Source organism: Electrona antarctica (assembly GCF_951216825.1).
Source record: "Electrona antarctica genome assembly, contig: scaffold_64, whole genome shotgun sequence".
Taxonomy (NCBI): Eukaryota; Metazoa; Chordata; class Actinopteri; order Myctophiformes; family Myctophidae; genus Electrona; species Electrona antarctica.
Genome location: NW_027638477.1, coordinates 738655 through 765535, shown reverse-complemented (window position 1 = coordinate 765535; position 26881 = coordinate 738655). Strand labels below are relative to the sequence as shown.

The 26881-nt window shown below is 47.4% G+C and overlaps 1 protein-coding gene across 1 annotated transcript in view; it reads right to left on the bottom strand.

Annotated features, from left to right (window-relative positions):
- Positions 1-323: 323 nt before the first annotated feature.
- The window catches only part of LOC306918063 (protein Daple-like), a 94101-nt gene continuing 67543 nt past the window's right edge, over positions 324-26881 (bottom strand). The window contains 13 exon segments of the mRNA XM_079530953.1: positions 324-1163; positions 3384-3613; positions 4646-4741; positions 7382-7576; positions 8075-8167; positions 13698-13836; positions 13838-13925; positions 19260-19349; positions 19590-19735; positions 20891-21077; positions 24125-24268; positions 24454-24731; positions 25524-25685. Of these exon segments, the coding sequence (XP_079387079.1) occupies positions 375-1163; positions 3384-3613; positions 4646-4741; positions 7382-7576; positions 8075-8167; positions 13698-13836; positions 13838-13925; positions 19260-19349; positions 19590-19735; positions 20891-21077; positions 24125-24268; positions 24454-24731; positions 25524-25685 (2637 nt within the window). The 3' untranslated portion in view covers positions 324-374.

The window sequence follows — 26881 nt, the reverse complement described above, 5'->3', positions numbered from 1 at the left end:
GGCATATCTGTGTTCAAACGGGGGGTCCGCGGGGCTCATCAGTGTTCGTTTGGGGGTCTCTGGGGGTCCGCGGGGGTCATCAGTGTTCGTTTGGGGGTCTCTGGGGGTCCGCGGGGTCATCAGTGTTCGTTTGGGGGTCTCTGGGGGTCCGCGGGGTCATCAGTGTTCGTTTGGGGGTCTCTGGGGGTCATTTGGGGGTCCCTGGGGTTCCGCGGGGGTCATTTGGGGGTCCCTGGGGGTCATTTGGGGGTCCCTGGGGGTCATTTGGGGGTCCCTGGGGGTCATTTGGGGGTCTCTGGGGGTCATTTGGGGGTCCCTGGGGTTCCACGGGGGTCATTTGGGGGTCCCTGGGGGTCATTTGGGGGTCCACCGTCTCAGACACAGCCGTACTCATACCAAACGGTCTGTGGGTCGTTATTGGGGTCGGGGGAGGCGGGTGTACTTTTGGGTCTAGGCTCCTCCCCTTCCTCTTCTTTCTTCAGGCGGGAGGCGGGGTCAGCGGCAGGGGGGCGGCCCTCCCTAAGCCCCTCCCCCTGCTCTGAGCCGCCGTCGTCATCGTCCAATGGCGGCGCAGGGACCACCCTGACGGGCGTCACCATGGCGACCTCTCCGCGGTAGGCGTGGCCTCGCTCTCGGTCTCGCTCCCTCTCGGCCAATCGCTGCGTCTGCAGGTTGAGAGACGACGAATGGTGGAGTGGGGCGGAGCTTAGGAAGGTCATATCCGCCTGCTGATTGGCCGGCCCGGCGAGCCGCTCCGACAGCGGCCGTTCCCTGGCGGCCGCGCCCCCCGGACGGCGAAGCACCACGTCTGATTGGCCGATGGTCGGCGAGCCGTCGTTGCCGCGGTAACCGTCGGTTGGTCCGTTGCAGCGCAGCAAATCGGCCGAGGCCAGGCTGAAAGCTCTGCTCAGCGATTGGCTGCTTCTCTGGCCGGGTGGGAGGGGGAGGGGCTGGGCCTGGGCCTGGGCCGAGGAGGCCAGCGATTGGCCCACGGGCTGGCGGGGGGAGGGCTTAACGCTCTGTCCCGGTCTCTGGTTGGCCGGCTGAACAGTGGGCGTGACGTAGCTGGTGGGAGTGGTGTGGTCTCGGCCAGTGGGAGCCGAGTGGGAGGGGCCTCGGGTGAAATAGTCGGTCATTAGGTCCTCCCTACTTCCTGTTGAAACCTGCGAAGAAATTAGCATAATTTATTCATTTATTTCTACGTCCTGGAGAAACCTGAAATAAATTAACATAATTTATTCATTTATTTCTACGTCCTGGAGAAACCTGAACCTGGGGTGGTGCGGGGGGGGGGGGGGGGGTGCGGGGGTGCGTGCAGCGATGGAGATGCTGCGCGCTCCATTGCTGTTGATCACCTAGGGATCAACCCAGGGCTAATGTAAGTAGAATTAATTTACTCTTCACTGTGTGAAAAGAGGAGTTAACTGTATTTTGCCGTAAACCTGAAGTAAACCTGAAGTAAACCTTAAGTAAACCTGAAGTAAACCTGAAGTTTAGCAGCATAATTATACAGTTAACCCATTCAGGCCTGACGTCGAAATAAAAAAAAACGTTCGCTCTGAAAGAATATATATTCAAAGATTTGTGCCACATTTTCACGATTTTTCAAAAATAGCAGACCAACAAGCTACGAGCTTGTAGATCTGCTATTTTTCAATAGCTAAAGTATAACGTAATGCTTAGTTAAAACACCAAAACGGGTTCCCGTCCAGACTGGGTTAACGGGCAATTATAGGCACTGTATTTCAGTTCACACATTTATAAATGAACTGGTTCAGTTCACAGTTCACACATTTATAAATGAACTGGTTCAGTTCACAGTTCACACATTTATAAATGAACTGGTTCAGTTCATAGTTCACACATTTATAAATGAACTGGTTCAGTTCACAGTTCACACATTTATAAATGAACTGGTTCAGTTCATAGTTCACACATTTATAAATGAACTGGTTCAGTTCATAGTTCACACATTTATAAATGAACTGGTTCAGTTCATAGTTCACACATTTATAAATGAACTGGTTCAGTTCATAGTTCACACATTTATAAATGAACTGGTTCAGTTCATAGTTCACACATTTATAAATTAACTGGTTCAGTTCATAGTTCACACATTTATAAATAGTTCAGTTCACAGTTCATTTTTTTTTTAGAGAGAGAGAGAGAGAGAGAGACACAGAGAGAGAGAGACATAGAGAGAGAGACACACACACACACACACACACACACACACACACACACACACACACACACACACACACACACACACACACACACACACACACACACACACACACACACACACACACACACACACACACACACACACACACACAGAGATAGAGAGAGTAGAGAGAGAGACACAGAGAGAGAGAGAGAGAGTAGAGAGAGAGACAGAGAGAGATAGAGTAGAGAGAGAGGAAAGAGAGAGAGAGAGAGAGAGAGAGAGAGAGAGAGAGAGAGAGAGAGAGAGAGAGAGAGAGACAGAGAGAGATAGAGTAGAGAGAGAGAGAGATAGAGTAGAGAGAGAGAGAGATAGAGTAGAGAGAGACACACAGAGAGAGCGAGAGAGAGAGAGAGAGAGAGAGAGAGAGAGAGAGAGAGAGAGAGACACAGAGAGAGAGAGTAGATAGAGAGACAGAGAGAGAGAGAGAGAGAGTAGAGAGAGAGACAGAGAGAGATAGAGTAGAGAGAGAGAGAGAGAGAGAGAGAGAGAGAGAGAGAGAGAGATAGAGTAGAGAGAGAGAGAGAGAGAGAGAGAGAGAGAGAGAGATAGAGACACAGAGAGAGAGAGAGAGAGAGAGAGAGAGAGAGAGTAGATAGAGAGACAGAGAGAGAGAGAAGATAGAGAGACAGAGAGAGAGAGAAGATAGAGAGAGAGAGAGAGAGAGAGAGAGAGAGACAGAGAGACAGAGAGAGAGCGAGAGAGTAGAGAGAGAGGTAGAGAGAGACAGAGAGAGAGGACACACAGAGAGAGAGAGAGAGAGAGAGAGAGAGAGAGAGAGAGAGACAGAGAGAGAGAGACAGAGAGAGAGAGAGAGTAGAGAGAGAGACAGAGAGAGAGAGAGAGAGAGAGATAGAGTAGAGAGAGAGAGACACAGAGAGAGAGAGAGAGAGACACAGAGAGAGAGAGTAGATAGAGAGACAGAGAGAGAGAGAAGATAGAGAGACAGAGAGAGAGAGAAGATAGAGAGAGAGAGACAGAGAGACAGAGAGAGAGAGAGAGTAGAGAGAGAGAGTAGAGAGAGAGAGGTAGAGAGAGAGAGACAGAGAGAGAGTAGAGAGAGAGAGAGAGTAGAGAGAGAGAGACAGAGAGAGAGAGAGGTAGAGAGAGAGAGAGGTAGAGAGAGAGGTGCAGTAGAGCAGGTTGCTATGGTTACCATGGGAGGAGACTTGACGTTGCTCTCCTGTAGGAACTGTTCCAACGTCACCATCTCACTTCCTGGAGAGCCTGGGCGGGGCTTAGCCTTGGCCCCGCCCCCTCTCTGGGGGGGATGGGCCATGTCGTACGGGAGGGTGGAGCTACGGGACAGGGACTGTGATTGGTTGAGGCCTGCGGTGACATCATCGCTGGAGAAGCTGGCTGGGCGTCCGTGGCGATCCGACGCGTCTGGAACCAGACAGGAAGTGATGTCACAATGTGTCTGTCTGCATGTAAGTGTGTGTGTGTGCGTGCGTGTGTGCGTGCGTGTCAATGTGTGTGTTGTGTGTGCATGCCAGTGGCGTTTCCAGGAATTACATTTTGGGCAAGATGTGTTAATCTCTGTCAAATTAGTGATATCAAAACCGGTCGCATCGCTCGAGATATACCTGCCAGACAGTAGGATACAGAGATATACCTGCCAGACAGTAGGATACAGAGATATACCTGCCAGACAGTAGGATACAGAGATATACCTGCCAGACAGTAGGATACAGAGATATACCTGCCAGACAGTAGGATACAGAGATATACCTGCCAGACAGTAGGATACAGAGATATACCTGCCAGACAGTAGGATACAGAGATATACCTGCCAGACAGTAGGATACAGAGATATACCTGCCAGACAGTAGGATAAAGAGATATACCTGCCAGACAGTAGGATACAGAGATATACCTGCCAGACACCAGGATACAAAGGCTGAAAGGCCTGCATTTATATTCCAATGTGTGATTGAGGGTCGCGCTCTACCGCAACGGCCAATCAGCTGCTCTACCGCAACGGCCAATCAGCTGTCCACTAATAGTTCTCAGGTCTTGTTTTTGTCCTCTCTTTTTTGAGTGGTGCAAACCACTCCAACAACTGGCTTTGTACCCGTGTACCCGTGTACACGTGTTCGTACCTTTGTACCCGTGTACACGGGTACAAGAGGTACACGGTACACGGTGTACTCTTGTACCCGTGTACACGTGTTCGTACCAAAACAACGAGCATGGTTGCTATGGTTAGTATGTGACGTCCCTGAACTGAGTGATGCACCACTCAGTTCACACGGGTGTGATTTTTTTCTCATTGTATGGATTTTGGCAGAAAATGGATTTGGACAGGCGGACGCCTGCCCTCGCCTTATTGTAGATATACGCCACTGGTGCATGCGTGAGTGTGTGTGTGCGTGCGTGCATGCGTGCGTGAGTGCGCGTGCGTGGGTGCGTGCGTACCTCTACAGTTCACAGGGGAGTTGGATAGTGACGTGGTGTTGTAATTCAGACCGTTACCATGGAGACCAAACATGGAGTCTTCATCGCCGTGGAAACCTGAATATTCATAGAAACACATGCATATTCATATTCATTTACATAAACATTCATATTTCATAAACACAAATTTACATCCAGTGGTTTTCACACGTTTTATTCCCGAAGGTGGCGTTTAGGGCCGCACCGCGCTCCGCTCCGTCCATGCCGCGCTCCGCCATGGCGCCGGATCCCAAAGCCACGCCCCGTTAAGGGTGAGAAGTCGTTGGTGTTATTCCCAGTGGCGTCCTTAACAACCTTAACGCCCGGCGGGATGTGGAACCATTAAACCAGGACCCCCAGCCATTTGCAGCTTCAGAGCCCATTTCAAGGCGACACAGCCCTCCATCGTCATTGTGCAGTTAGCATAGCATGTAGCATAGCATGTAGCATAGCATGTAGCCAAAACAGCCCCGAAGGCGATCGACAGCAAAGGGAAGTATGATTACTTCTAACGCGACTAGCGACGGGACCGCGGTGGGCGGTCTAACACATGATCTTTGCTTAGAATTGGAAGCATTGATTTAGATCAAGAGTTATTCACGTTTTTATGGCTCAGCGGTAGAGTGACCGGATGGTAACCGTGAGGTTCCCGGTTCGATCCCTGTGGGCTCCCCCAGAGTTAGTGTCGAAGTGTCCTTGCATGGTGTCTGGTATAACAGGGAGGCCTTGCATGGTGTCTGGTATAACGGGGAGGCCTTGCATGGTGTCTGGTATAACGGGGAGGCCTTGCATGGTGTCTGGTATAACGGGGAGGCCTTGCATGGTGTCTGGTATAACAGGGAGGCCTTGCATGGTGTCTGGTATAACGGGGAGGCCTTGCATGGTGTCTGGTATAACAGGGAGGCCTTGCATGGTGTCTGGTATAACGGGGAGGCCTTGCATGGTGTCTGGTATAACGGGGAGGCCTTGCATGGTGTCTGGTATAACGGGGAGGCCTTGCATGGTGTCTGGTATAACAGGGAGGCCTTGCATGGTGTCTGGTATAACGGGGAGGCCTTGCATGGTGTCTGGTATAACGGGGAGGCCTTGCATGGTGTCTGGTATAACAGGGAGGCCTTGCATGGTGTCTGGTATAACAGGGAGGCCTTGCATGGTGTCTGGGGAGGCCTTGCATGGTGTCTGGTATAACAGGGAGGCCTTGCATGGTGTCTGGTATAACAGGGAGGCCTTGCATGGTGTCTGGTATAACAGGGAGGCCTTGCATGGTGTCTGGTATAACAGGGAGGCCTTGCATGGTGTCTGGTATAACAGGGAGGCCTTGCATGGTGTCTGGTATAACGGGGAGGCCTTGCATGGTGTCTGGTATAACGGGGAGGCCTTGCATGGTGTCTGGGGAGGCCTTGCATGGTGTCTGGTATAACAGGGAGGCCTTGCATGGTGTCTGGTATAACAGGGAGGCCTTGCATGGTGTCTGGTATAACAGGGAGGCCTTGCATGGTGTCTGGTATAACAGGGAGGCCTTGCATGGTGTCTGGTATAACGGGGAGGCCTTGCATGGTGTCTGGTATAACGGGGAGGCCTTGCATGGTGTCTGGTATAACAGGGAGGCCTTGCATGGTGTCTGGTATAACAGGGAGGCCTTGCATGGTGTCTGGTATAACAGGGAGGCCTTGCATGGTGTCTGGTATAACGGGGAGGCCTTGCATGGTGTCTGGTATAACGGGGAGGCCTTGCATGGTGTCTGGGGAGGCCTTGCATGGTGTCTGGTATAACAGGGAGGCCTTGCATGGTGTCTGGTATAACAGGGAGGCCTTGCATGGTGTCTGGGGAGGCCTTGCATGGTGTCTGGTATAACAGGGAGGCCTTGCATGGTGTCTGGTATAACAGGGAGGCCTTGCATGGTGTCTGGTATAACAGGGAGGCCTTGCATGGTGTCTGGTATAACAGGGAGGCCTTGCATGGTGTCTGGTATAACAGGGAGGCCTTGCATGGTGTCTGGTATAACGGGGAGGCCTTGCATGGTGTCTGGTATAACGGGGAGGCCTTGCATGGTGTCTGGGGAGGCCTTGCATGGTGTCTGGTATAACAGGGAGGCCTTGCATGGTGTCTGGTATAACAGGGAGGCCTTGCATGGTGTCTGGTATAACAGGGAGGCCTTGCATGGTGTCTGGTATAACAGGGAGGCCTTGCATGGTGTCTGGTATAACAGGGAGGCCTTGCATGGTGTCTGGTATAACGGGGAGGCCTTGCATGGTGTCTGGTATAACGGGGAGGCCTTGCATGGTGTCTGGTATAACAGGGAGGCCTTGCATGGTGTCTGGTATAACGGGGAGGCCTTGCATGGTGTCTGGTATAACGGGGAGGCCTTGCATGGTGTCTGGTATAACAGGGAGGCCTTGCATGGTGTCTGGTATAACAGGGAGGCCTTGCATGGTGTCTGGTATAACGGGGAGGCCTTGCATGGTGTCTGGTATAACGGGGAGGCCTTGCATGGTGTCTGGTATAACAGGGAGGCCTTGCATGGTGTCTGGTATAACGGGGAGGCCTTGCATGGTGTCTGGTATAACGGGGAGGCATACTATGGTCCGACGGAGCATTGGTTCGGACATCGAAGCAGAAACCCCAAGTGAAGCGAAGCCGCCTGCCTCGCTCCACAATGAGCTGAAACAGAAGAACAGAACCAAGTGCTTGTGGATCTGCTATTCTTCACACACTAACCTTGGGGCCTCCGGCCGGCTGCTGAGCCAGGCCTGGAGCTGGAGTTGTTGACCAGGCCCAGAGAGGAGGCCTGTTGGCTGGGAGAGGAACTGACTGGCCTGGGGGTCTGGTTGACCAGGCCCAGAGAGGAGGCCTGTTGGCTGGGAGAGGAACTGACTGGCCTGGGGGTCTGGATGAGAGGCCTGGGGGTCTGGCCTGCTGGGACAGCAAAAGGTTACGTTACACAACTTTAACTAAGTATTTGAACATAGAATATTACGTTTTACAACTTAAAGGAGCATTCAGTGATTTGGGTGGTTTGGAAAAATCCCCCGGTCCGCCCTGGTAACAAGATGTTTACATGCACGCTCTACGTGTTCATCCAATCAGGATGAACACGTGTGTGTTCATCCTGATTGGATGAAGGCTGGGCCACCTAGCCAAAAACGAAACCTACGGTTTTTTTTTACCCCCAGGGGTTAACTGGGGACAGGGAGGAACTCCTTATATGGTCAGCACACTCTATAGTAGGGAGGATTATCACAACAAAACAAAAAAATAATTTTGAATTAAGTGAAATCACTGAACAAACCTTTAAACTAAGTAATTGAACATCAAAGAACATCAAATGTTATTTTATACGACAGTGTACCCTAATGCACAGATAGCAGATATTTCCCCCAATTTGTGAAGACAAAGTTGAATGACCTTGACCTTGTCCAAGCCCCGCCTCCTCTCCGTTGACGCTGTCACTGCTGCCTCGCGGCGTGCTGCTGTGGTATAGGCCCCGCCCCCTGTCCGTCACACCTGTCGAACCAATCACAGCGTGAGTGGGCGTGGTCACACATCTAATCTAATTAAAGCAATGAATTAGTGACTGTCGCACACACACACACATGCACGCACACATGCACCCACGCACCACACACACACACACACACACACACACACACACACACACACACACACACACACACACACACACACACACACACACACACACACACACACACACACACACACACACACACACACACACACACACACACACACACACACACACTGTCGTGAAAATGTGTGCAATTCTTTTAATATATATTCTTTCACAGCAAATGTTTTCACGTTGTTCCAGGGGTCCCTGGAATAACATATTTTCAGATGGGGGTCGGCGGCCCAATACAGATAATTCTGGGGGTCCTTGACATGAAGTAGTTTGAGAACCACTGATATAGAAACATAGGTTTTAACCCTGTGAGAACCACTGATATAGAAACATAGGTTTTAACCCTGTGAGAACCACTGCTATAGAAACATAGGTTTTAACCCTGTGAGAACCACTGCTATAGAAACATAGGTTTGAACCCTGTGAGAACCACTGATATAGAAACATAGGTTTTAACCCTGTGAGAACCACTGATATAGAAACATAGGTTTTAACCCTGTGAGAACCACTGATATAGAAACATAGGTTTTAACCCTGTGAGAACCACTGATATAGAAACATGAGGGTTTAACCCTGTGAGAACCACTGATATAGAAACATAGGTTTTAACCCTTTGAGAACCACTGATATAGAAACATAGGTTTTAACCCTGTGAGAACCACTGATATAGAAACATAGGTTTTAACCCTGTGAGAACCACTGATATAGAAACATAGGGTTTAACCCTGTGAGAACCACTGATATAGAAACATGAGGGTTTAACCCTGTGAGAACCACTGATATAGAAACATGAGGGTTTAACCCTGTGAGAACCACTGCTATAGAAACATAGGTTTTAACCCTGTGAGAACCACTGATATAGAAACATGAGGGTTTAACCCTGTGAGAACCACTGATATAGAAACATAGGGTTTAACCCTGTGAGAACCACTGATATAGAAACATGAGGGTTTAACCCTGTGAGAACCACTGATATAGAAACATAGGGTTTAACCCTGTGAGAACCACTGATATAGAAACATGAGGGTTTAACCCTGTGAGAACCACTGATATAGAAACATAGGGTTTAACCCTGTGAGAACCACTGATATAGAAACATGAGGTTTTAACCCTGTGAGAACCACTGATATAGAAACATGAGGGTTTAACCCTGTGAGAACCACTGATATAGAAACATAGGTTTTAACCCTGTGAGAACCACTGATATAGAAACATGAGGGTTTAACCCTGTGAGAACCACTGATATAGAAACATGAGGTTTTAACCCTGTGAGAACCACTGATATAGAAACATGAGGTTTTAACCCTGTGAGAACCACTGATATAGAAACATGAGGTTTTTTCAGAAAACTGTTAGGATTTAGAAAACATTTAGTAGAATCTGTTCTCAGTCCTAAAGGGTTAATCAATATATAACATTCAAAGATGATGACTCCGCCCCCATGGCACTTAACGGTTGGATTTAAACAGACAAAGACCTTCGTCCATGGCACTGAAAGTGTTAAGTCGATAAAGATGTAGTTTTTGTGTTGTGATGATGAAGATGATGATGATGAAGATGGCTCCGTTGAAGGCGATGGTGACATCATCACGATGATGTCATGATGATGTCATGACGTCCGCCATGATGTCAGAGGAGGACCAGAAACGCAGTCGTCTGGTGAGAGAGAGGGAGGGGGCGAGCGAGGGGGAGGGGCTGGCAGGGGGGAGGAGCTTATCTTGACTTTTACTGCGCAGGAAATGGAAACGTTTGTGAGCTGAGAGAGAGAGAGAGAGAGAGAGAGAGAGAGAGAGAGAGAGAGAGAGAGAGAGAGAGAGACAGAGAGAGACAGAGAGAGAGACAGAGAGAGAGAGAGAGAGAGACAGAGAGAGAGAGACAGAGAGAGAGACAGAGAGATATAGACAGAGAGAGAGATAGAGATAGAGAGAGAGAGACAGAGAGAGAGAGACAGAGAGAGAAAGACAGAGAGAGAGATAGAGATAGAGAGAGAGAGACAGAGAGAGAGAGAGAGAGACAGAGAGAGAGATAGAGATAGAGAGAGAGAGACAGAGAGAGAGACAGAGAGAGAGACAGAGAGAGAGAGAGAGAGAGACAGAGAGAGAGAGACAGAGAGAGAGACAGAGAGAGAGACAGAGAGATATAGACAGAGAGAGAGATAGAGATAGAGAGACAGAGAGAGAAAGATATAGACAGAGAGAGAGACAGAGATATAGAGATATAGACAGAGAGAGAGACAGAGATATAGAGATATAGACAGAGAGATAGAGATATAGACAGAGAGAGAGAGAGAGAGAGAGAGAGAGAGAGAGAGAGAGAGATAGAGAGATAGAGAGACAGAGAGAGAGACAGATATATAGAGATAGAGAGACAAAGAGAGAGACAGAGATATAGAGATATAGACAGAGAGAGAGACAGATAAATAGAGAGAGAGACAGAGCGAGAGAGAGAGAGAGACAGAGCGAGAGAGAGAGAGAGACAGAGAGAGAGACAGATAAATAGAGAGAGAGAGAGAGAGAGAGAGAGAGACAGAGAGAGAGACAGATAAATAGAGAGAGAGAGAGAGACAGAGAGAGAGACAGATAAATAGAGAGAGAGAGAGAGAGAGAGAGACAGAGAGACAGCGAGAGAGAGAGAGAGAGAGAGAGAGACAGATAAATAGAGAGAGAGAGAGAGAGAGAGAGAGAGAGAGACAGCGAGAGAGAGAGAGAGAGAGAGAGAGAGAGAGAGAGAGAGAGAGAGAGAGAGAGAGAGAGAGAGAGAGATGCAATAAAGGAGAGAACACAGGAAAAGGGCGCAAATAGAAAACAAACAGACAATAGAATAAAGACAATAGAATAAAGACAATAGAATAAAGACAATAGAATAAAGACAATGGATGACAACAAAGAGAGACAATAGAAAAGAGAGACAAGCGACAGAATGATTAATGAGAGTTAATATCATGACAGAATGATTAATGAGAGTTAATATCATGCTGTTAATTAAGAGTTCAATCAGAATTAAAGAGTTTAATCATGATTACAAAATCAATGAGAAGAGATTAAAAAAGGACAGTTGTTAAGTTGATAGATTCAGTATTTAATATATTTGATATTCATCTTAATTGAGAACGCCTATTGTCCTAATGAACGTTAGACTGGTTGAAAACACACGTCTCTGCTTCTGGAGACTGATATTGTGTTTTTCCAGTGGTGATAAAACGATAAAGTGCGTTCCTTGCAGAAGAAGAGTTGCATCATCTCATCAGACTCACTGTTTAGACAATACTTTTGTTTTTCTTGGCTGAACGTTTGACACGCACAGAGACACGCACAGAGACACGCACAGACACGCACAGAGACACGCACAGACACGCACAGAGACACGCACAGAGACACACGCGCATGGACACACACACGCACTCTCAAGCACACACACGCGCACACACACACACACACACACACACACACACTGGTGGCTTTTTCTGCATGGTCTGTATGAGAGCAATTATCTAGAAAACATTCTGTCTGTCTGTCTGTCTGTCTGTCTGTCTGTCTGTCTGTCTGTCTGCCTGCCTGTCTGCCTGCCTGTCTGTCTGTCTGTCTGTCTGTCTGTCTGCTTTCTGCCTGCCTGCCTGCCTGCCATGGTGGGGGGTGACTAAAGGTAATTTATATATAATCCCACACATGACTCGGTGGTGTTTGGTGCCACCTGGTGGAGCTTCACCACACCCACAACCCTGTGTTCCATGAGTGGATGTTACATAGACATGTATATATGAGAGAGAGAGAGAGAGAGAGAGAGAGAGAGAGAGAGAGAGAGAGACAGAAGAGAGCGTGGTATATACAGTGGGTCATGTCCAGTCATATACTCTATGGCACATCTCTCTCCTGTAGTAATGAAGGCAAAGGGCCGAGTCACCCTGGACTGCATTCCCTTGGCTTGGTTGTTTCTGAAAAAGGAGATACAAATCTACCCAAATAATAAATCATAATGACCTTAAGGATATAAAAGAGGTAATAAATGAAAGGAAAACAGCTCCTTCATAAACAAAGATCTCAGTGCACTGAAATTAACAGAAAAAACGCTTAAAAAGCTAAATGAGGCACACGGCCGGTGTCTAGAGAATGTGTTCATGACTAATAATCATACAAAAGGTGTCCCAAACCTTCCTACCTACATGACTGCCTGTCTAAATATGTCCCAAACCTTCCTACCTACATGACTGCCTGTCTAAATATGTGACCAGATTTGACTGAGAGCCTGCCATCGCGCACATTCCAGCTTTTTTTTTTTTTTTAAATGAGTTAATAGCACAGGCAGACTCTTCACATACTAGAGCATGTCTGAAATAAGTGTCAGAGCTGAAATCGACATGTAAATATGAAATAAATGCTTAAACATGTAGCTAGGTGTAATGTTAGAGACGACAGAAGTGAACCTTTCAAACCTGTTTTCTCAAATCGCTGTTTTCTGCAAGACATTACTCTATAAGCCATATCTCCAAAACTGGTGGGTCAAACTGAACAACCAATATGTCAATTTGAAACTATGATTTCCTGCTTTCATATGACATGAAAAAACAAAAATTCAAAAGAATCCAATGGCAGTCTCTCAGTCAAATGTGGTCACATATGTCCCAAACCTTCCTACCTACATGACTGCCTGCCTAAATATGTCCCAAACCTTCCTACCTACATGACTGCCTGTCTAAATATGTCCTAAACCTTCCTACCTACATGACTGCCTGATGTCCCAACCCTTCCTACCTACATGACTGCCTGTCTAAATATGTCCCAAACCTTCCTACCTACATGACTGCCTGTCTAAATATGTCCCAAACCTTCCTACCTACATGACTGCCTGTCTAAATATGTCCCAAACCTTCCTACCTACATGACTGCCTGCCTAAATATGTCCCAAACCGCCCCCTCAGGTCTTCCACTGCTGGCCTGCTCGCTGTGCCTTAAAAATGGCAACTAAAAACACGGTGAAGCAGCTTTCTGCTTCTAGGGGCCGACGGCATGGAACAAACTGTACCTTCGACAGGCAGCCTCTGTAGAGCACAGCTCAAGACCCACTTCTACAGTCTTGCTTTTAGTTCATCATTTAAATTCTTTGTTGTTATTCATGTCCTCACAAACGTTACATGAGCATCAAGAGCAGCACCTCCAGACTCTGGAACAGTTTCTACTCAACAATTAGACGCTGAACAAGAACTAGGTCTGGTGACAAACTCAATCTGTCTAGAGACTCCATTAACTAGCTTTTACAACTTTAAACTTTAATCACAAATAAATAAAATCATTAAATAAATAAATAAATAAAATTAAATATGGGGGAAAAAAAGAACAACCAGTCACATGCATACTGTGTGTGTGTGTGTGTGTGTGTGTGTGCGTGTGTGTGCGTTACCTCGGCCAACGGGCGTGAGTCCCGGGGACTGGTGGGCGTGGTGGTTGCCGTGGGCATGTCCGTTGTTGTCGGGCGTGTCACTTCCTGTGCGGGGGGGCAGGGGCGGGGGGGTGTCGCCCGGGGGAAGGATGGGTGGGGGGGGAGGGGAGGGGCCTCTCTCTGCTGCTCTCCTTACGATTGGGCTTCATCAGCTTAGCTAAAGCTTTAGCCCCGCCCCACTGGCTCCTCCTACAATATGAATATTCATGAGTTAATTAATGACAAAGCTTTAGCCCCACCCCACTGGCTCCTCCTACAATATGAATATTCATGAGTTAATTAATGACAAAGCTTTAGCCCCACCTCACTGACTCCTCCTACATTATTAATATTCATGAGTTACATATACTGCCTCCTACAATATTATTATTCATGACTTAATTATACTGGCTCTTCCTACAATATGAATATTCATGTGTTAATTTTAACAAAGCTATAGCTATGAACGTTAGACTGGTTGAAAACACACGTCTCTGCTTCTGGGGACTGATATTGTCCTTCTAATGAATGTTAGACTGGTTGAAAACACACGTCTCTGCTTCTGGTGACTGATATTGTCCTTCTAATGAACGTTAGACTGGTTGAAAACACACGTCTCTGCTTCTGGTGACTGATATTGTCCTTCTAATGAACGTTAGACTGGTTGAAAACACACGTCTCTGCTTCTGGTGGCTGATATTGTCCTTCTAATGAACGTTAGACTGGTTGAAAACACACGTCTCTGCTTCTGGTGACTGATATTGTCCTTCTAATGAACGTTAGACGGGTTGAAAACACACGTCTCTGCTTCTGGTGACTGATATTGTCCTTCTAATGAACGTTAGACTGGTTGAAAACACTTGTCTCTGCTTCTGGGGACTGATATTGTCCTTCTAATGAACGTTAGACTGGTTGAAAACACACGTCTCTGCTTCTGGTGGCTGATATTAGCGACTTTAAGCAACGACGGATACGGCAGTCAGCTACGGCAACCGGAAATGGACCTGCTCTCCGTCGCAGCCCTTTCTACTACGGGAGAACCTACACTTACACGTAGTGTCTACAACGCCATGTCATAACCATGTTTATTGAAATTATAGCTGTCATACATTTACACCGATTGCTCCATCACCTCTCTTATGCTGTGTAATGTGTTGGCATGCTCTGAATGAAGAAATAACACTAATATACCATATGTCATATTAACCATGTTTATTAAAACGGTTTTAGAATAACACAGATTGCTCCTGCACCTTCCTCTTTCCACTGCTGATCATGTCCAGCGCATGTAAGAATTAAGCAATATCGGCACGTTAGCTGACGCGCGACGGGGTGTTTTTAAAAAAAGTGTTTATGTTTGACACATGCTGCATAGACGCGTCACCATGGGAACCAATGTCGCCCTCGCCGACGGCTGTTTGCTTAACGATTTTGACAGCTACAGCGACGGTGTCATAGCCGCCGTACATCCGCATAGCGTCGCCGTCCTGAAACAGTCGTTGCTTAAAGTCCCTAATGTCCTTCTAATGAACGTTAGACTGGTTGAAAACACACGTCTCTGCTTCTGGGGACTGATATTGTCCTTCTAATGAACGTTAGACTGGTTGAAAACACACGTCTCTGCTTCTGGGGACTGATATTGTCCTTCTAATGAACGTTAGACTGGTTGAAAACACACGTCTCTGCTTCTGGTGACTGATATTGTCCTTCTAATGAACGTTAGACTGGTTGAAAACACACGTCTCTGCTTCTGGGGACTGATATTGTCCTTCTAATGAACGTTAGACTGGTTGAAAACACACGTCTCTGCTTCTGGTGACTGATATTGTCCTTCTAATGAACGTTAGACTGGTTGAAAACACACGTCTCTGCTTCTGGTGACTGATATTGTCCTTCTAATGAACGTTAGACTGGTTGAAAACACACGTCTCTGCTTCTGGTGGCTGATATTGTCCTTCTAATGAACGTTAGACTGGTTGAAAACACACGTCTCTGCTTCTGGTGACTGATATTGTCCTTCTAATGAACGTTAGACTGGTTGAAAACACACGTCTCTGCTTCTGGTGACTGATATTGTCCTTCTAATGAACGTTAGACTGGTTGAAAACACACGTCTCTGCTTCTGGTGGCTGATATTGTCCTTCTAATGAACGTTAGACTGGTTGAAAACACACGTCTCTGCTTCTGGTGACTGATATTGTCCTTCTAATGAACGTTAGACTGGTTGAAAACACACGTCTCTGCTTCTGGTGGCTGATATTGTCCTTCTAATGAACGTTAGACTGGTTGAAAACACACGTCTCTGCTTCTGGTGACTGATATTGTCCTTCTAATGAACGTTAGACTGGTTGAAAACACACGTCTCTGCTTCTGGTGACTGATATTGTCCTTCTAATGAACGTTAGACTGGTTGAAAACACACTTCTCTGCTTCTGGTGACTGATATTGTCCTTCTAATGAACGTTAGACTGGTTGAAAACACACGTCTCTGCTTCTGGTGACTGATATTGTCCTTCTAATGAACGTTAGACTGGTTGAAAACACACGTCTCTGCTTCTGGTGGCTGATATTGTCCTTCTAATGAACGTTAGACTGGTTGAAAACACACGTCTCTGCTTCTGGTGACTGATATTGTCCTTCTAATGAACGTTAGACTGGTTGAAAACACACGTCTCTGCTTCTGGTGGCTGATATTGTCCTTCTAATGAACGTTAGACTGGTTGAAAACACACGTCTCTGCTTCTGGTGACTGATATTGTCCTTCTAATGAACGTTAGACTGGTTGAAAACACACGTCTCTGCTTCTGGTGACTGATATTGTCCTTCTAATGAACGTTAGACTGGTTGAAAACACACTTCTCTGCTTCTGGTGACTGATATTGTCCTTCTAATGAACGTTAGACTGGTTGAAAACACACGTCTCTGCTTCTGGTGACTGATATTGTCCTTCTAATGAACGTTAGACTGGTTGAAAACACACGTCTCTGCTTCTGGTGGCTGATATTGTCCTTCTAATGAACGTTAGACTGGTTGAAAACACACGTCTCTGCTTCTGGTGACTGATATTGTCCTTCTAATGAACGTTAGACTGGTTGAAAACACACGTCTCTGCTTCTGGTGACTGATATTGTCCTTCTAATGAACGTTAGACTGGTTGAAAACACACGTCTCTGCTTCTGGTGACTGATATTGTCCTTCTAATGAACGTTAGACTGGTTGAAAACACACGTCTCTGCTTCTGGTGACTGATATTGTCCTTCTAATGAACGTTAGACTGGTTGTAAACACACGTCTCTGCTTCTGGGGACTGATATTGTCCTTCTAATGAACGTTAGACTGGTTGTAAACACACGTCTCTGCTTCTGGTGACTGATATTGTCCTTCTAATGAACGTTAGACTGGTTGAAAACACACGTCTCTGCTTCTGGTGACTGATATTGTCCTTCTAATGAACGTTAGACTGGTTGAAAACACACGTCTCTGCTTCTGGTGACTGATATTGTCCTTCTAATGAACGTTAGACTGGTTGAAAACACACGTCTCTGCTTCTGGTGGCTGATATTGTCCTTCTAATGAACGTTAGACTGGTTGAAAACACACGTCTCTGCTTCTGGTGGCTGATATTGTCCTTCTAATGAACGTTAGACTGGTTGAAAACACACGTCTCTGCTTCTGGTGACTGATATTGTCCTTCTAATGAACGTTAGACTGGTTGAAAACACACGTCTCTGCTTCTGGTGGCTGATATTGTCCTTCTAATGAACGTTAGACTGGTTGAAAACACACGTCTCTGCTTCTGGTGACTGATATTGTCCTTCTAATGAACGTTAGACTGGTTGAAAACACACGTCTCTGCTTCTGGTGGCTGATATTGTCCTTCTAATGAACGTTAGACTGGTTGAAAACACACGTCTCTGCTTCTGGTGACTGATATTGTCCTTCTAATGAACGTTAGACTGGTTGAAAACACACGTCTCTGCTTCTGGTGACTGATATTGTCCTTCTAATGAACGTTAGACTGGTTGAAAACACACTTCTCTGCTTCTGGTGACTGATATTGTCCTTCTAATGAACGTTAGACTGGTTGAAAACACACGTCTCTGCTTCTGGTGACTGATATTGTCCTTCTAATGAACGTTAGACTGGTTGAAAACACACGTCTCTGCTTCTGGTGGCTGATATTGTCCTTCTAATGAACGTTAGACTGGTTGAAAACACACGTCTCTGCTTCTGGTGACTGATATTGTCCTTCTAATGAACGTTAGACTGGTTGAAAACACACGTCTCTGCTTCTGGTGGCTGATATTGTCCTTCTAATGAACGTTAGACTGGTTGAAAACACACGTCTCTGCTTCTGGTGACTGATATTGTCCTTCTAATGAACGTTAGACTGGTTGAAAACACACGTCTCTGCTTCTGGTGACTGATATTGTCCTTCTAATGAACGTTAGACTGGTTGAAAACACACTTCTCTGCTTCTGGTGACTGATATTGTCCTTCTAATGAACGTTAGACTGGTTGAAAACACACGTCTCTGCTTCTGGTGACTGATATTGTCCTTCTAATGAACGTTAGACTGGTTGAAAACACACGTCTCTGCTTCTGGTGGCTGATATTGTCCTTCTAATGAACGTTAGACTGGTTGAAAACACACGTCTCTGCTTCTGGTGACTGATATTGTCCTTCTAATGAACGTTAGACTGGTTGAAAACACACGTCTCTGCTTCTGGTGACTGATATTGTCCTTCTAATGAACGTTAGACTGGTTGAAAACACACGTCTCTGCTTCTGGTGACTGATATTGTCCTTCTAATGAACGTTAGACTGGTTGAAAACACACGTCTCTGCTTCTGGTGACTGATATTGTCCTTCTAATGAACGTTAGACTGGTTGTAAACACACGTCTCTGCTTCTGGGGACTGATATTGTCCTTCTAATGAACGTTAGACTGGTTGTAAACACACGTCTCTGCTTCTGGTGACTGATATTGTCCTTCTAATGAACGTTAGACTGGTTGAAAACACACGTCTCTGCTTCTGGTGACTGATATTGTCCTTCTAATGAACGTTAGACTGGTTGAAAACACACGTCTCTGCTTCTGGTGACTGATATTGTCCTTCTAATGAACGTTAGACTGGTTGAAAACACACGTCTCTGCTTCTGGTGGCTGATATTGTCCTTCTAATGAACGTTAGACTGGTTGAAAACACACGTCTCTGCTTCTGGTGGCTGATATTGTCCTTCTAATGAACGTTAGACTGGTTGAAAACACACGTCTCTGCTTCTGGTGGCTGATATTGTCCTTCTAATGAACGTTAGACTGGTTGAAAACACACGTCTCTGCTTCTGGTGGCTGATATTGTCCTTCTAATGAACGTTAGACTGGTTGAAAACACACGTCTCTGCTTCTGGTGACTGATATTGTCCTAATGCATGAGGGGCTGTGTTTCTTTTTTATTCTTTCATTAAGAGGAGCTTGAAAACCTTGACCTTAGTGACATAAACATCAGTAGAATAAGACACAAAACAGCTAAAACACATTACTTTTTGGGGGCGGGGTCGTAGAACTTGTACTGGTCCATGATCTTCTCCTCTAGTTTCTCCTTCTGTCGCCTCAGAGAGTTCAGCTTATCTCTGAAAAAAATATATACACATATATACACAACACTCTGAAAATATATTATATACATATATACACAATACATCCTTCTGTCGCCTCAGAGAGTTCAGCTTATCTCTGAAAATATAAAGAACTAAAAAACATCGCTAGGATAGAAAATATATTATATATATAATATATATTATATTATATATATACACCGACACATCTGAGAGAGTTCACACACAGACATTTATATATAGATATATATTTACATGTATATTTTCTGCTCCTGGTGGTTTAACTCTTTGCTCTCCATGCTCCTCTCCAGCAGGCTGTGGTTCTGTTGACTCAGCAGACTGATCTGACTCAGGAGGTGGTGGTTCTCCTCCTCCAGGTTCCCTTTGAGCCTGCTGAGCAGCTGCACGCACACACACCCACACCCACACCCACACACACACACACACACACACACACACACACACACACACACACACACACACAAGGTCAAGGTAAACTTTATTGTCCACAAAGGAAATTTGTCTTGGGCTTTCACCCCAGCTACAGCCACACATAAAACATTAATGACAAACAAAAATACATTACAGAGACAGACACACCATGATGTGGATAATCTAGCCTCACAGTTACTGCTGTTTCAGAGCCTCGTTCAGCATCTTAGTTGATGCTGGTACAAACAATGTTATAAATCTGATGTACTTAAACAATGTTATAAATCTGATGTACTTCCAAACAATGTTATAAATCTGATGTACTTAAACAATGTTATAAATCTGATGTACTTCCAAACAATGTTATAAATCTGATGTACTTAAACAATGTTATAAATCTGATGTACTTAAACAATGTTATAAATCTGATGTACTTAAACAATGTTATAAATCTGATGTACTTCCAAACAATGTTATAAATCTGATGTACTTAAACAATGTTATAAATCTGATGTACTTAAACAATGTTATAAATCTGATGTACTTCCACACAGATCAGATGTTGAACAGACATTAATAATAATAATAATAATCTTTATTTATAGAGCACCTTTCAGACACAAGTGTAGTTCAAAGTGCTTTACATACAGTAAATAGAAAAAAATCACATGCATGCAAAAAATAGAACAAGGGTAAAAACAAAAGTAATAGCTTCAAATCTGGTCAGTAGAATTCGTTGAAATTAAGAGTAAATTTAAGATAAGGAATCATGAAGGAAACAGAATCAGTTAAAGGCGAGGTCATAGTAGTGGGTTTTTAGCCGCTTCTTAAAGTCATCAACTGAGGTTGCCAGTCTGATATGGAGAGGAAGAGAGTTCCACACCCTAGGTACGTAGCTGGCAAAGGCAGCTTCGCCGTGTCTTTTGCCATTAGTTGGAATTTCGATCAGCCTGAGGGGGCGAGCTGGGACAGTACCGATAGTGACCTGAGGGGGCGAGCTGGGACATACTCATGTCACATTGAACATTGTGACACATTATTTTTGCCATCAGTATGAACTATGAAGTCAGCCTCACACATTACAGACAGACAGACAGACAGACAGACAGGTTGACCTGTCTCACCTCACAGTGGTTGTCCAGTTTGGTCATGGTCAGGTCCAGGGCCTGGTGCTGCTCCACCAGCGAATCGTATTGCTCCATCCAACGACTGGCTTCCTGCTGGGCGGAGCTTAGCGACTCTTTCAGCTCATTGGTTCTCTGCTGGAGCCCCTCCCACTGCTCGGACAGCTGGGCTCTGCTGTCAGTCAACCTAGGGGGAGGAGTCAAAATCAATCAATATGTTGTACAAGCAGGGGTGCCCAACCAGTCGATCGCGGTCGACTGGTTGACCGCGAGATGATTTCGGGAAAAAGACAAAAAAAAGCAAGCTGGACAGCTTGAGCCCTCCATAATACACTGCTACCGAAAATAGCAGATCTACAACCTTCCTACAAGTGCATTATGCATTGCATCAGTCAGGTTGTTAGCTTGTACATCTGTTCTGCACGTGAATAAATTAAACATTAGGAGGTAGGCTACGATTGGTCGAAAACAGCGGAGGTGGTGTTTTCAGCTTGCCGAGATTTCTTTCAAATGTCAGCCAACCGAGATCCGATTATTTCCGACATTCCGAGAGACCCAGCCAGAGACCCGACCCGACCCAGCCAGAGACCCGACCCGACCCAGCCAGAGACCCGACCCAGCCAGAGACCCGACCCAGCCAGAGACCCGACCCGACCCAGCCAGAGACCCGACCCGACCCAGCCAGAGACCCGACCCAGCCAGAGACCCGACCCAGCCAGAGACCCGACCCGACCCAGCCAGAGACCCGACCCAGCCAGAGACCCGACCCGACCCAGCCAGACCCGACCCAGCCAGAGACCCGACCCGACCCAGCCAGAGACCCGACCCAGCCAGAGACCCGACCCGACCCAGCCAGAGACCCGACCCAGCCAGAGACCCGACCCGACCCAGCCAGAGACCCGACCTGACCCAGCCAGAGACCCGACCCAGCCAGAGACCCGACCTGACCCAGCCAGAGACCCGACCCAGCCAGAGACCCGACCCGACCCAGCCAGACCCGACCCAGCCAGAGACCCGACCCAGCCAGAGACCCGACCCAGCCAGAGACCCGACCCAGCCAGAGACCCGACCCGACCCAGCCAGAGACCCGACCCAGCCAGAGACCCGACCCGACCCAGCCAGAGACCCGACCCGACCCAGCCAGAGACCCGACCCAGCCAGAGACCCGACCCGACCCAGCCAGAGACCCTCTCCTCTCCTCTCCTCTACCAGAAGAAGCTGATAACAGGCGTTGCCTTTGTCGATCTTTCGGCAGCTTATGACACCGTCCAACACAAAAAACTTTTCGACATCACAGCAGATGCCAAACTGTGCAACACAATCAGATGTCTCCTGAGCAACCGGATGTTCTACGTCACACTCAACAATAAAAAAAGCAGATGGTTCCACCAGAACAACGGTCTGCCGCAGGGCAGCGTCCTGGCACCTCTCCTCTTCAACGTCTACACCAACGACCAGCCCCTACCAGAAGGATGCAGCAGGTTCATCTACGCAGATGACCTAGCCATGACAACGCAGCAGCATACCTTCCCAGAAGTGGAGTCAACCCTGGAACAAGGACTGACAGATATGTCCACATACTATCTGAAAAACCACCTGCGTCCAAACCCCGGGAAGACACAAATCTGCAGCTTCCACCTTAAAAACAAGGAGGCCAAACGGGAGCTCAATGTAATCTGGGACGGAATAAGGCTTGAGAACCACCAGCACCCGGTCTACCTGGGAGTGACCTTAGACCGTACCCTCAGCTACAAAGAGCACATCCAGAAGACGAGAGCCAAGGTGTCCACCAGGAACAACCTCCTGCGCCAATTAACCAACTCAAAGTGGGGAGCTCACCCAAGCACGCTGCGCACAACGGCACTAGCCCTGTGCTTTTCTACCGCCGAATATGCCTGCCCTGCATGGTATAAATCAAGTCACGCACGCAAACTAGACCCTATCCTCAACGAGACCTGCAGGATAATGACTGGGTGCATCAAAACAACCCCCATACCCTGCCTCTACGCCCTCTCTGGAATCGCCCCCCCCTGACATCCGCAGAGCAGTCACCGCCAAAGCCGAGCGCACAAAGCAGGCCCATGACAACCGGCACTCACTGCACGAACACTTTGCCCCCCAAAAACGGCTCAGGTCCAGAAGTAGCTTCCTGGATACCACTGCAGAACTGGAGACCACACCATCTGTCGCCAGGACCGCGGAGTGGCACAGCCAGTGGAGCAGCATGGGTAGCCAGACAACCCAGTGGACAGAGAGAGGCATCACCCCAGATTAATGTCTAGCGACTGGCCATGACCAATCTTGGGCCGTCTGGAAAACCCTGAACCGTCTGCGGGGCGGCGAGGGACGCTGCAAGGCATCCATGAAGAAGTGGAAACTGACTTTTTCTGATGCATGCGTGTGTGGCGAGCCACAAACAATGGACCACATTATGGGATGTATCTCTGCTCCTCAATGCACTGGAGATGACCTGGAGATGACCTGGAGATGACCTGGAGATGACCTGGAGATGACCTGGAGATGACCTGGAGATGACCTGGCCGAGCCAAATGCTCCTCAATGCACTGGAGATGACCTGGAGATGACCTGGAGATGACCTGGAGATGACCTGGAGATGACCTGGAGATGACCTGGAGATGACCTGGAGATGACCTGGCCGAACCAAATGCCGCTGCACTCGCCTGCGCCAACCACTGGAAAGACGTGATATAGAGGATGGCCAGACACGACGAAGAAGACCCGCTTTGTCTCAATGGGATAGTTCCAATGTGTGGAACTATAGCCCATAGCACCCGCTTTGTCTCAATGGGATAGTTCCAATGTGTGGAACTATAGCCCATAGCACCCGCTTTGTCTCAATGGGATAGTTCCAATGTTTGGAACTATAGCCCATAGCACCCGCTTTGTCTCAATGGGATAGTTCCAATGTTTGGAACTATAGCCCATAGCACCCGCTTTGTCTCAATGGGATAGTTCCAATGTGTGGAACTATAGCCCATAGCACCCGCTTTGTCTCAATGGGATAGTTCCAATGTGTGGAACTATAGCCCATAGCACCCGCTTTGTCTCAATGGGATAGTTCCAATGTTTGGAACTATAGCCCATAGCACCCGCTTTGTCTCAATGGGATAGTTCCAATGTGTGGAACTATAGCCCATAGCACCCGCTTTGTCTCAATGGGATAGTTCCATGTGTGTGCATGCGTGCGTGCGTGCGTGTGTGCGTAACGTGCACCTGTCCAGCTCAGTCTTCAGCTGCAGGTTCTCCTGCTGCAGGAGGCGTGTCTTCTGAACCTCCAGGCTTAGCTCCTCCCTCTCCTTCTGACCACGCCCCTCTAGCTCCTCCCACTTCTCCTTCTGCTGCAGCAGAGCGCAGTACCTAGAGAGACAGACAGACAGACAGACAGACAGAATATATTATATATGTTCCATGTTTTTCTGTGCATGCATGCGTACGTACGTATGTGTGTGTGTGTGTGTGTGTGTGTGTGTGTATGTATGTGTGTGTGTGTGTGCGTATGTATGTGTGTGTATGTATGTGTGTGTGTGTGTGTGCGTACATACTTCCCGTGCAGCGTGCGCTGCTCCCCCTCCACCGCCCTGACCTTGCTCTTCAGCGCGGCGTGTTGACTGATCAGGGCCTCGTACTCGTGCGCCTGCCTCTCGTGCACGCTCATCAGGCGGTCGTGCTCGCCCAGCACGCTCTCACGGCCCAGCCGCGCCTCCTCGCGCTGACGCTGCCACGACTCTGACTCCGCCTCCAGCGCGGTCACCTGACCCTGCAGCACGGCATTCTGGGCCATGAGGGAGGAGCTCTGGGACGACAGGGTGGAGTTCTCCACCTGAGATAACATGAATACAATTAGTATAATGACATGAATACATTATTATAATGAGAGGAATACATTATTATAATGAGATGAATACATTATTATAATGAGATGAATACATTATTATAATTAGATGAATACATTATTATAATTAGATGAATACATTATAATAATTAGATGTATACATCATCATAATTATATGAATCAATTGTTATAATTATGTGAATACAATTAATACAGACTCAAAGCCCACATTGTTTCTTCAGGAACAATATTGTCTAGTTTTATTTTGTTGCTACTAGTCAATTCACTTTTCAATTCAGAGGAGCTTTATTGGCATGAGAAAACATACGTTTACATTGTTGCCAAAGCAAGTGTCAGAATGTAATAAGAACAGTTGCTGTGTGGAGTTTGCATGTGTGTGTATGTGTGTGTGTGTGTGCGTGCGTGTATCTTAGCAGTGTGTGTGTGTGTGTGTGTGTGTGTGTGTGTGTGTGTGTGTGTGTGTGTGCGTGCCTGTATCTTAGCAGTGTGTGTGTGTGTGTGTGTGTGTGTGTGTGTGTGTGTGTGTGTGTGTGTGTGTGTGCGCGTGCGTGCCTGTATCTTAGCAGTGTGTGTGTGTGTGTGCGCGTGCGTGCCTGTATCTTAGCAGTGTGTGTGTGTGTGTGTGTGTGTGTGTGTGTGTGTGTGTGTGTGTGTGTGTGTGTGTGTGCGTGCGTGCCTGTATCTTAGCAGTGTGTGTGTGTGTGTGTGTGTGTGTGTGTGTGTGTGTGTGTGTGTGTGTGTGTGTGTGTGCGTGCGTGCCTGTAGCTTAGCAGTGTGTGTGTGCAGGCCGGTGTTCTGCTCCTGCAGGGAGCTGGTGTGTCTCTGCAGCGCCCCCATCTGGTTGTTGAGGGAATTGTTCTGGTTGTCCAGCTGTTTGACCTGATCCTTCAGCAACACGCTCTCCGTCTGCAGAGATGCATTCTGGGAAGACAAAAACACATGATCAATATTAGGAAGATTTACTTTTCCACAATATTAACTCTTCTCCCTTCTCTAAAACACCCTGGACAACGCTCCACAAGTCCCAGACTCTTCTCCCTTCTCTAAAACACCCTGGACATCGCTCCACACGTCCCAGACTCTTCTCCCTTCTCTAAAACACCCTGGACATCGCTCCACACGTCCCAGACTCTTCTCCCTTCTCTAAAACACCCTGGACAACGCTCCACACGTCCCAGACTCTTCTCCCTTCTCTAAAACACCCTGGACAACGCTCCACACGTCCCAGACTCTTCTCCCTTCTCTAAAACACCCTGGACAACGCTCCACACGTCCCAGACTCTTCTCCCTTCTCTAAAACACCCTGGACAACGCTCCACACGTCCCAGACTCTTCTCCCTTCTCTAAAACACCCTGGACAACGCTCCACACGTCCCAGACTCTTCTCCCTTCTCTAAAACACCCTGGACAACGCTCCACACGTCCCAGACTCTTCTCCCTTCTCTAAAACACCCTGGACAACGCTCCACAAGTCCCAGACTCTTCTCCCTTCTCTAAAACACCCTGGACAACGCTCCACAAGTCCCAGACTCTTCTCCCTTCTCTAAAACACCCTGGACAACGCTCCACACGTCCCAGACTCTTCTCCCTTCTCTAAAACACCCTGGACAACGCTCCACACGTCCCAGACTCTTCTTCCTTCTCTAAAACACCCTGGACAACGCTCCACATGTCCCAGACTCTTCTCCCTTCTCTAAAACACCCTGGACAACGCTCCACACGTCCCAGACTCTTCTCCCTTCTCTAAAACACCCTGGACAACGCTCCACATGTCCCAGACTCTTCTCCCTTCTCTAAAACACCCTGGACAACGCTCCACACGTCCCAGACTCTTCTTCCTTCTCTAAAACACCCTGGACAACGCTCCACACGTCCCAGACTCTTCCCCCTTCTCTAAAACGCCCTGGACAACGCTCCACACGTCCCAGACTTTACAGACATTACAGTCAGAACTACAGACTCACTCCCAATCTAAACTATGGAATGAACGTCCTTGCAGTCAAAACTGCAGACTCACTCCCAATCTAAACTATGGAATGAACTTCCCATTGCAGTCAGAACTACAGACTCACTCCCAATCTAAACTATGGAATGAACTTCCCATTGCAGTCAGAACT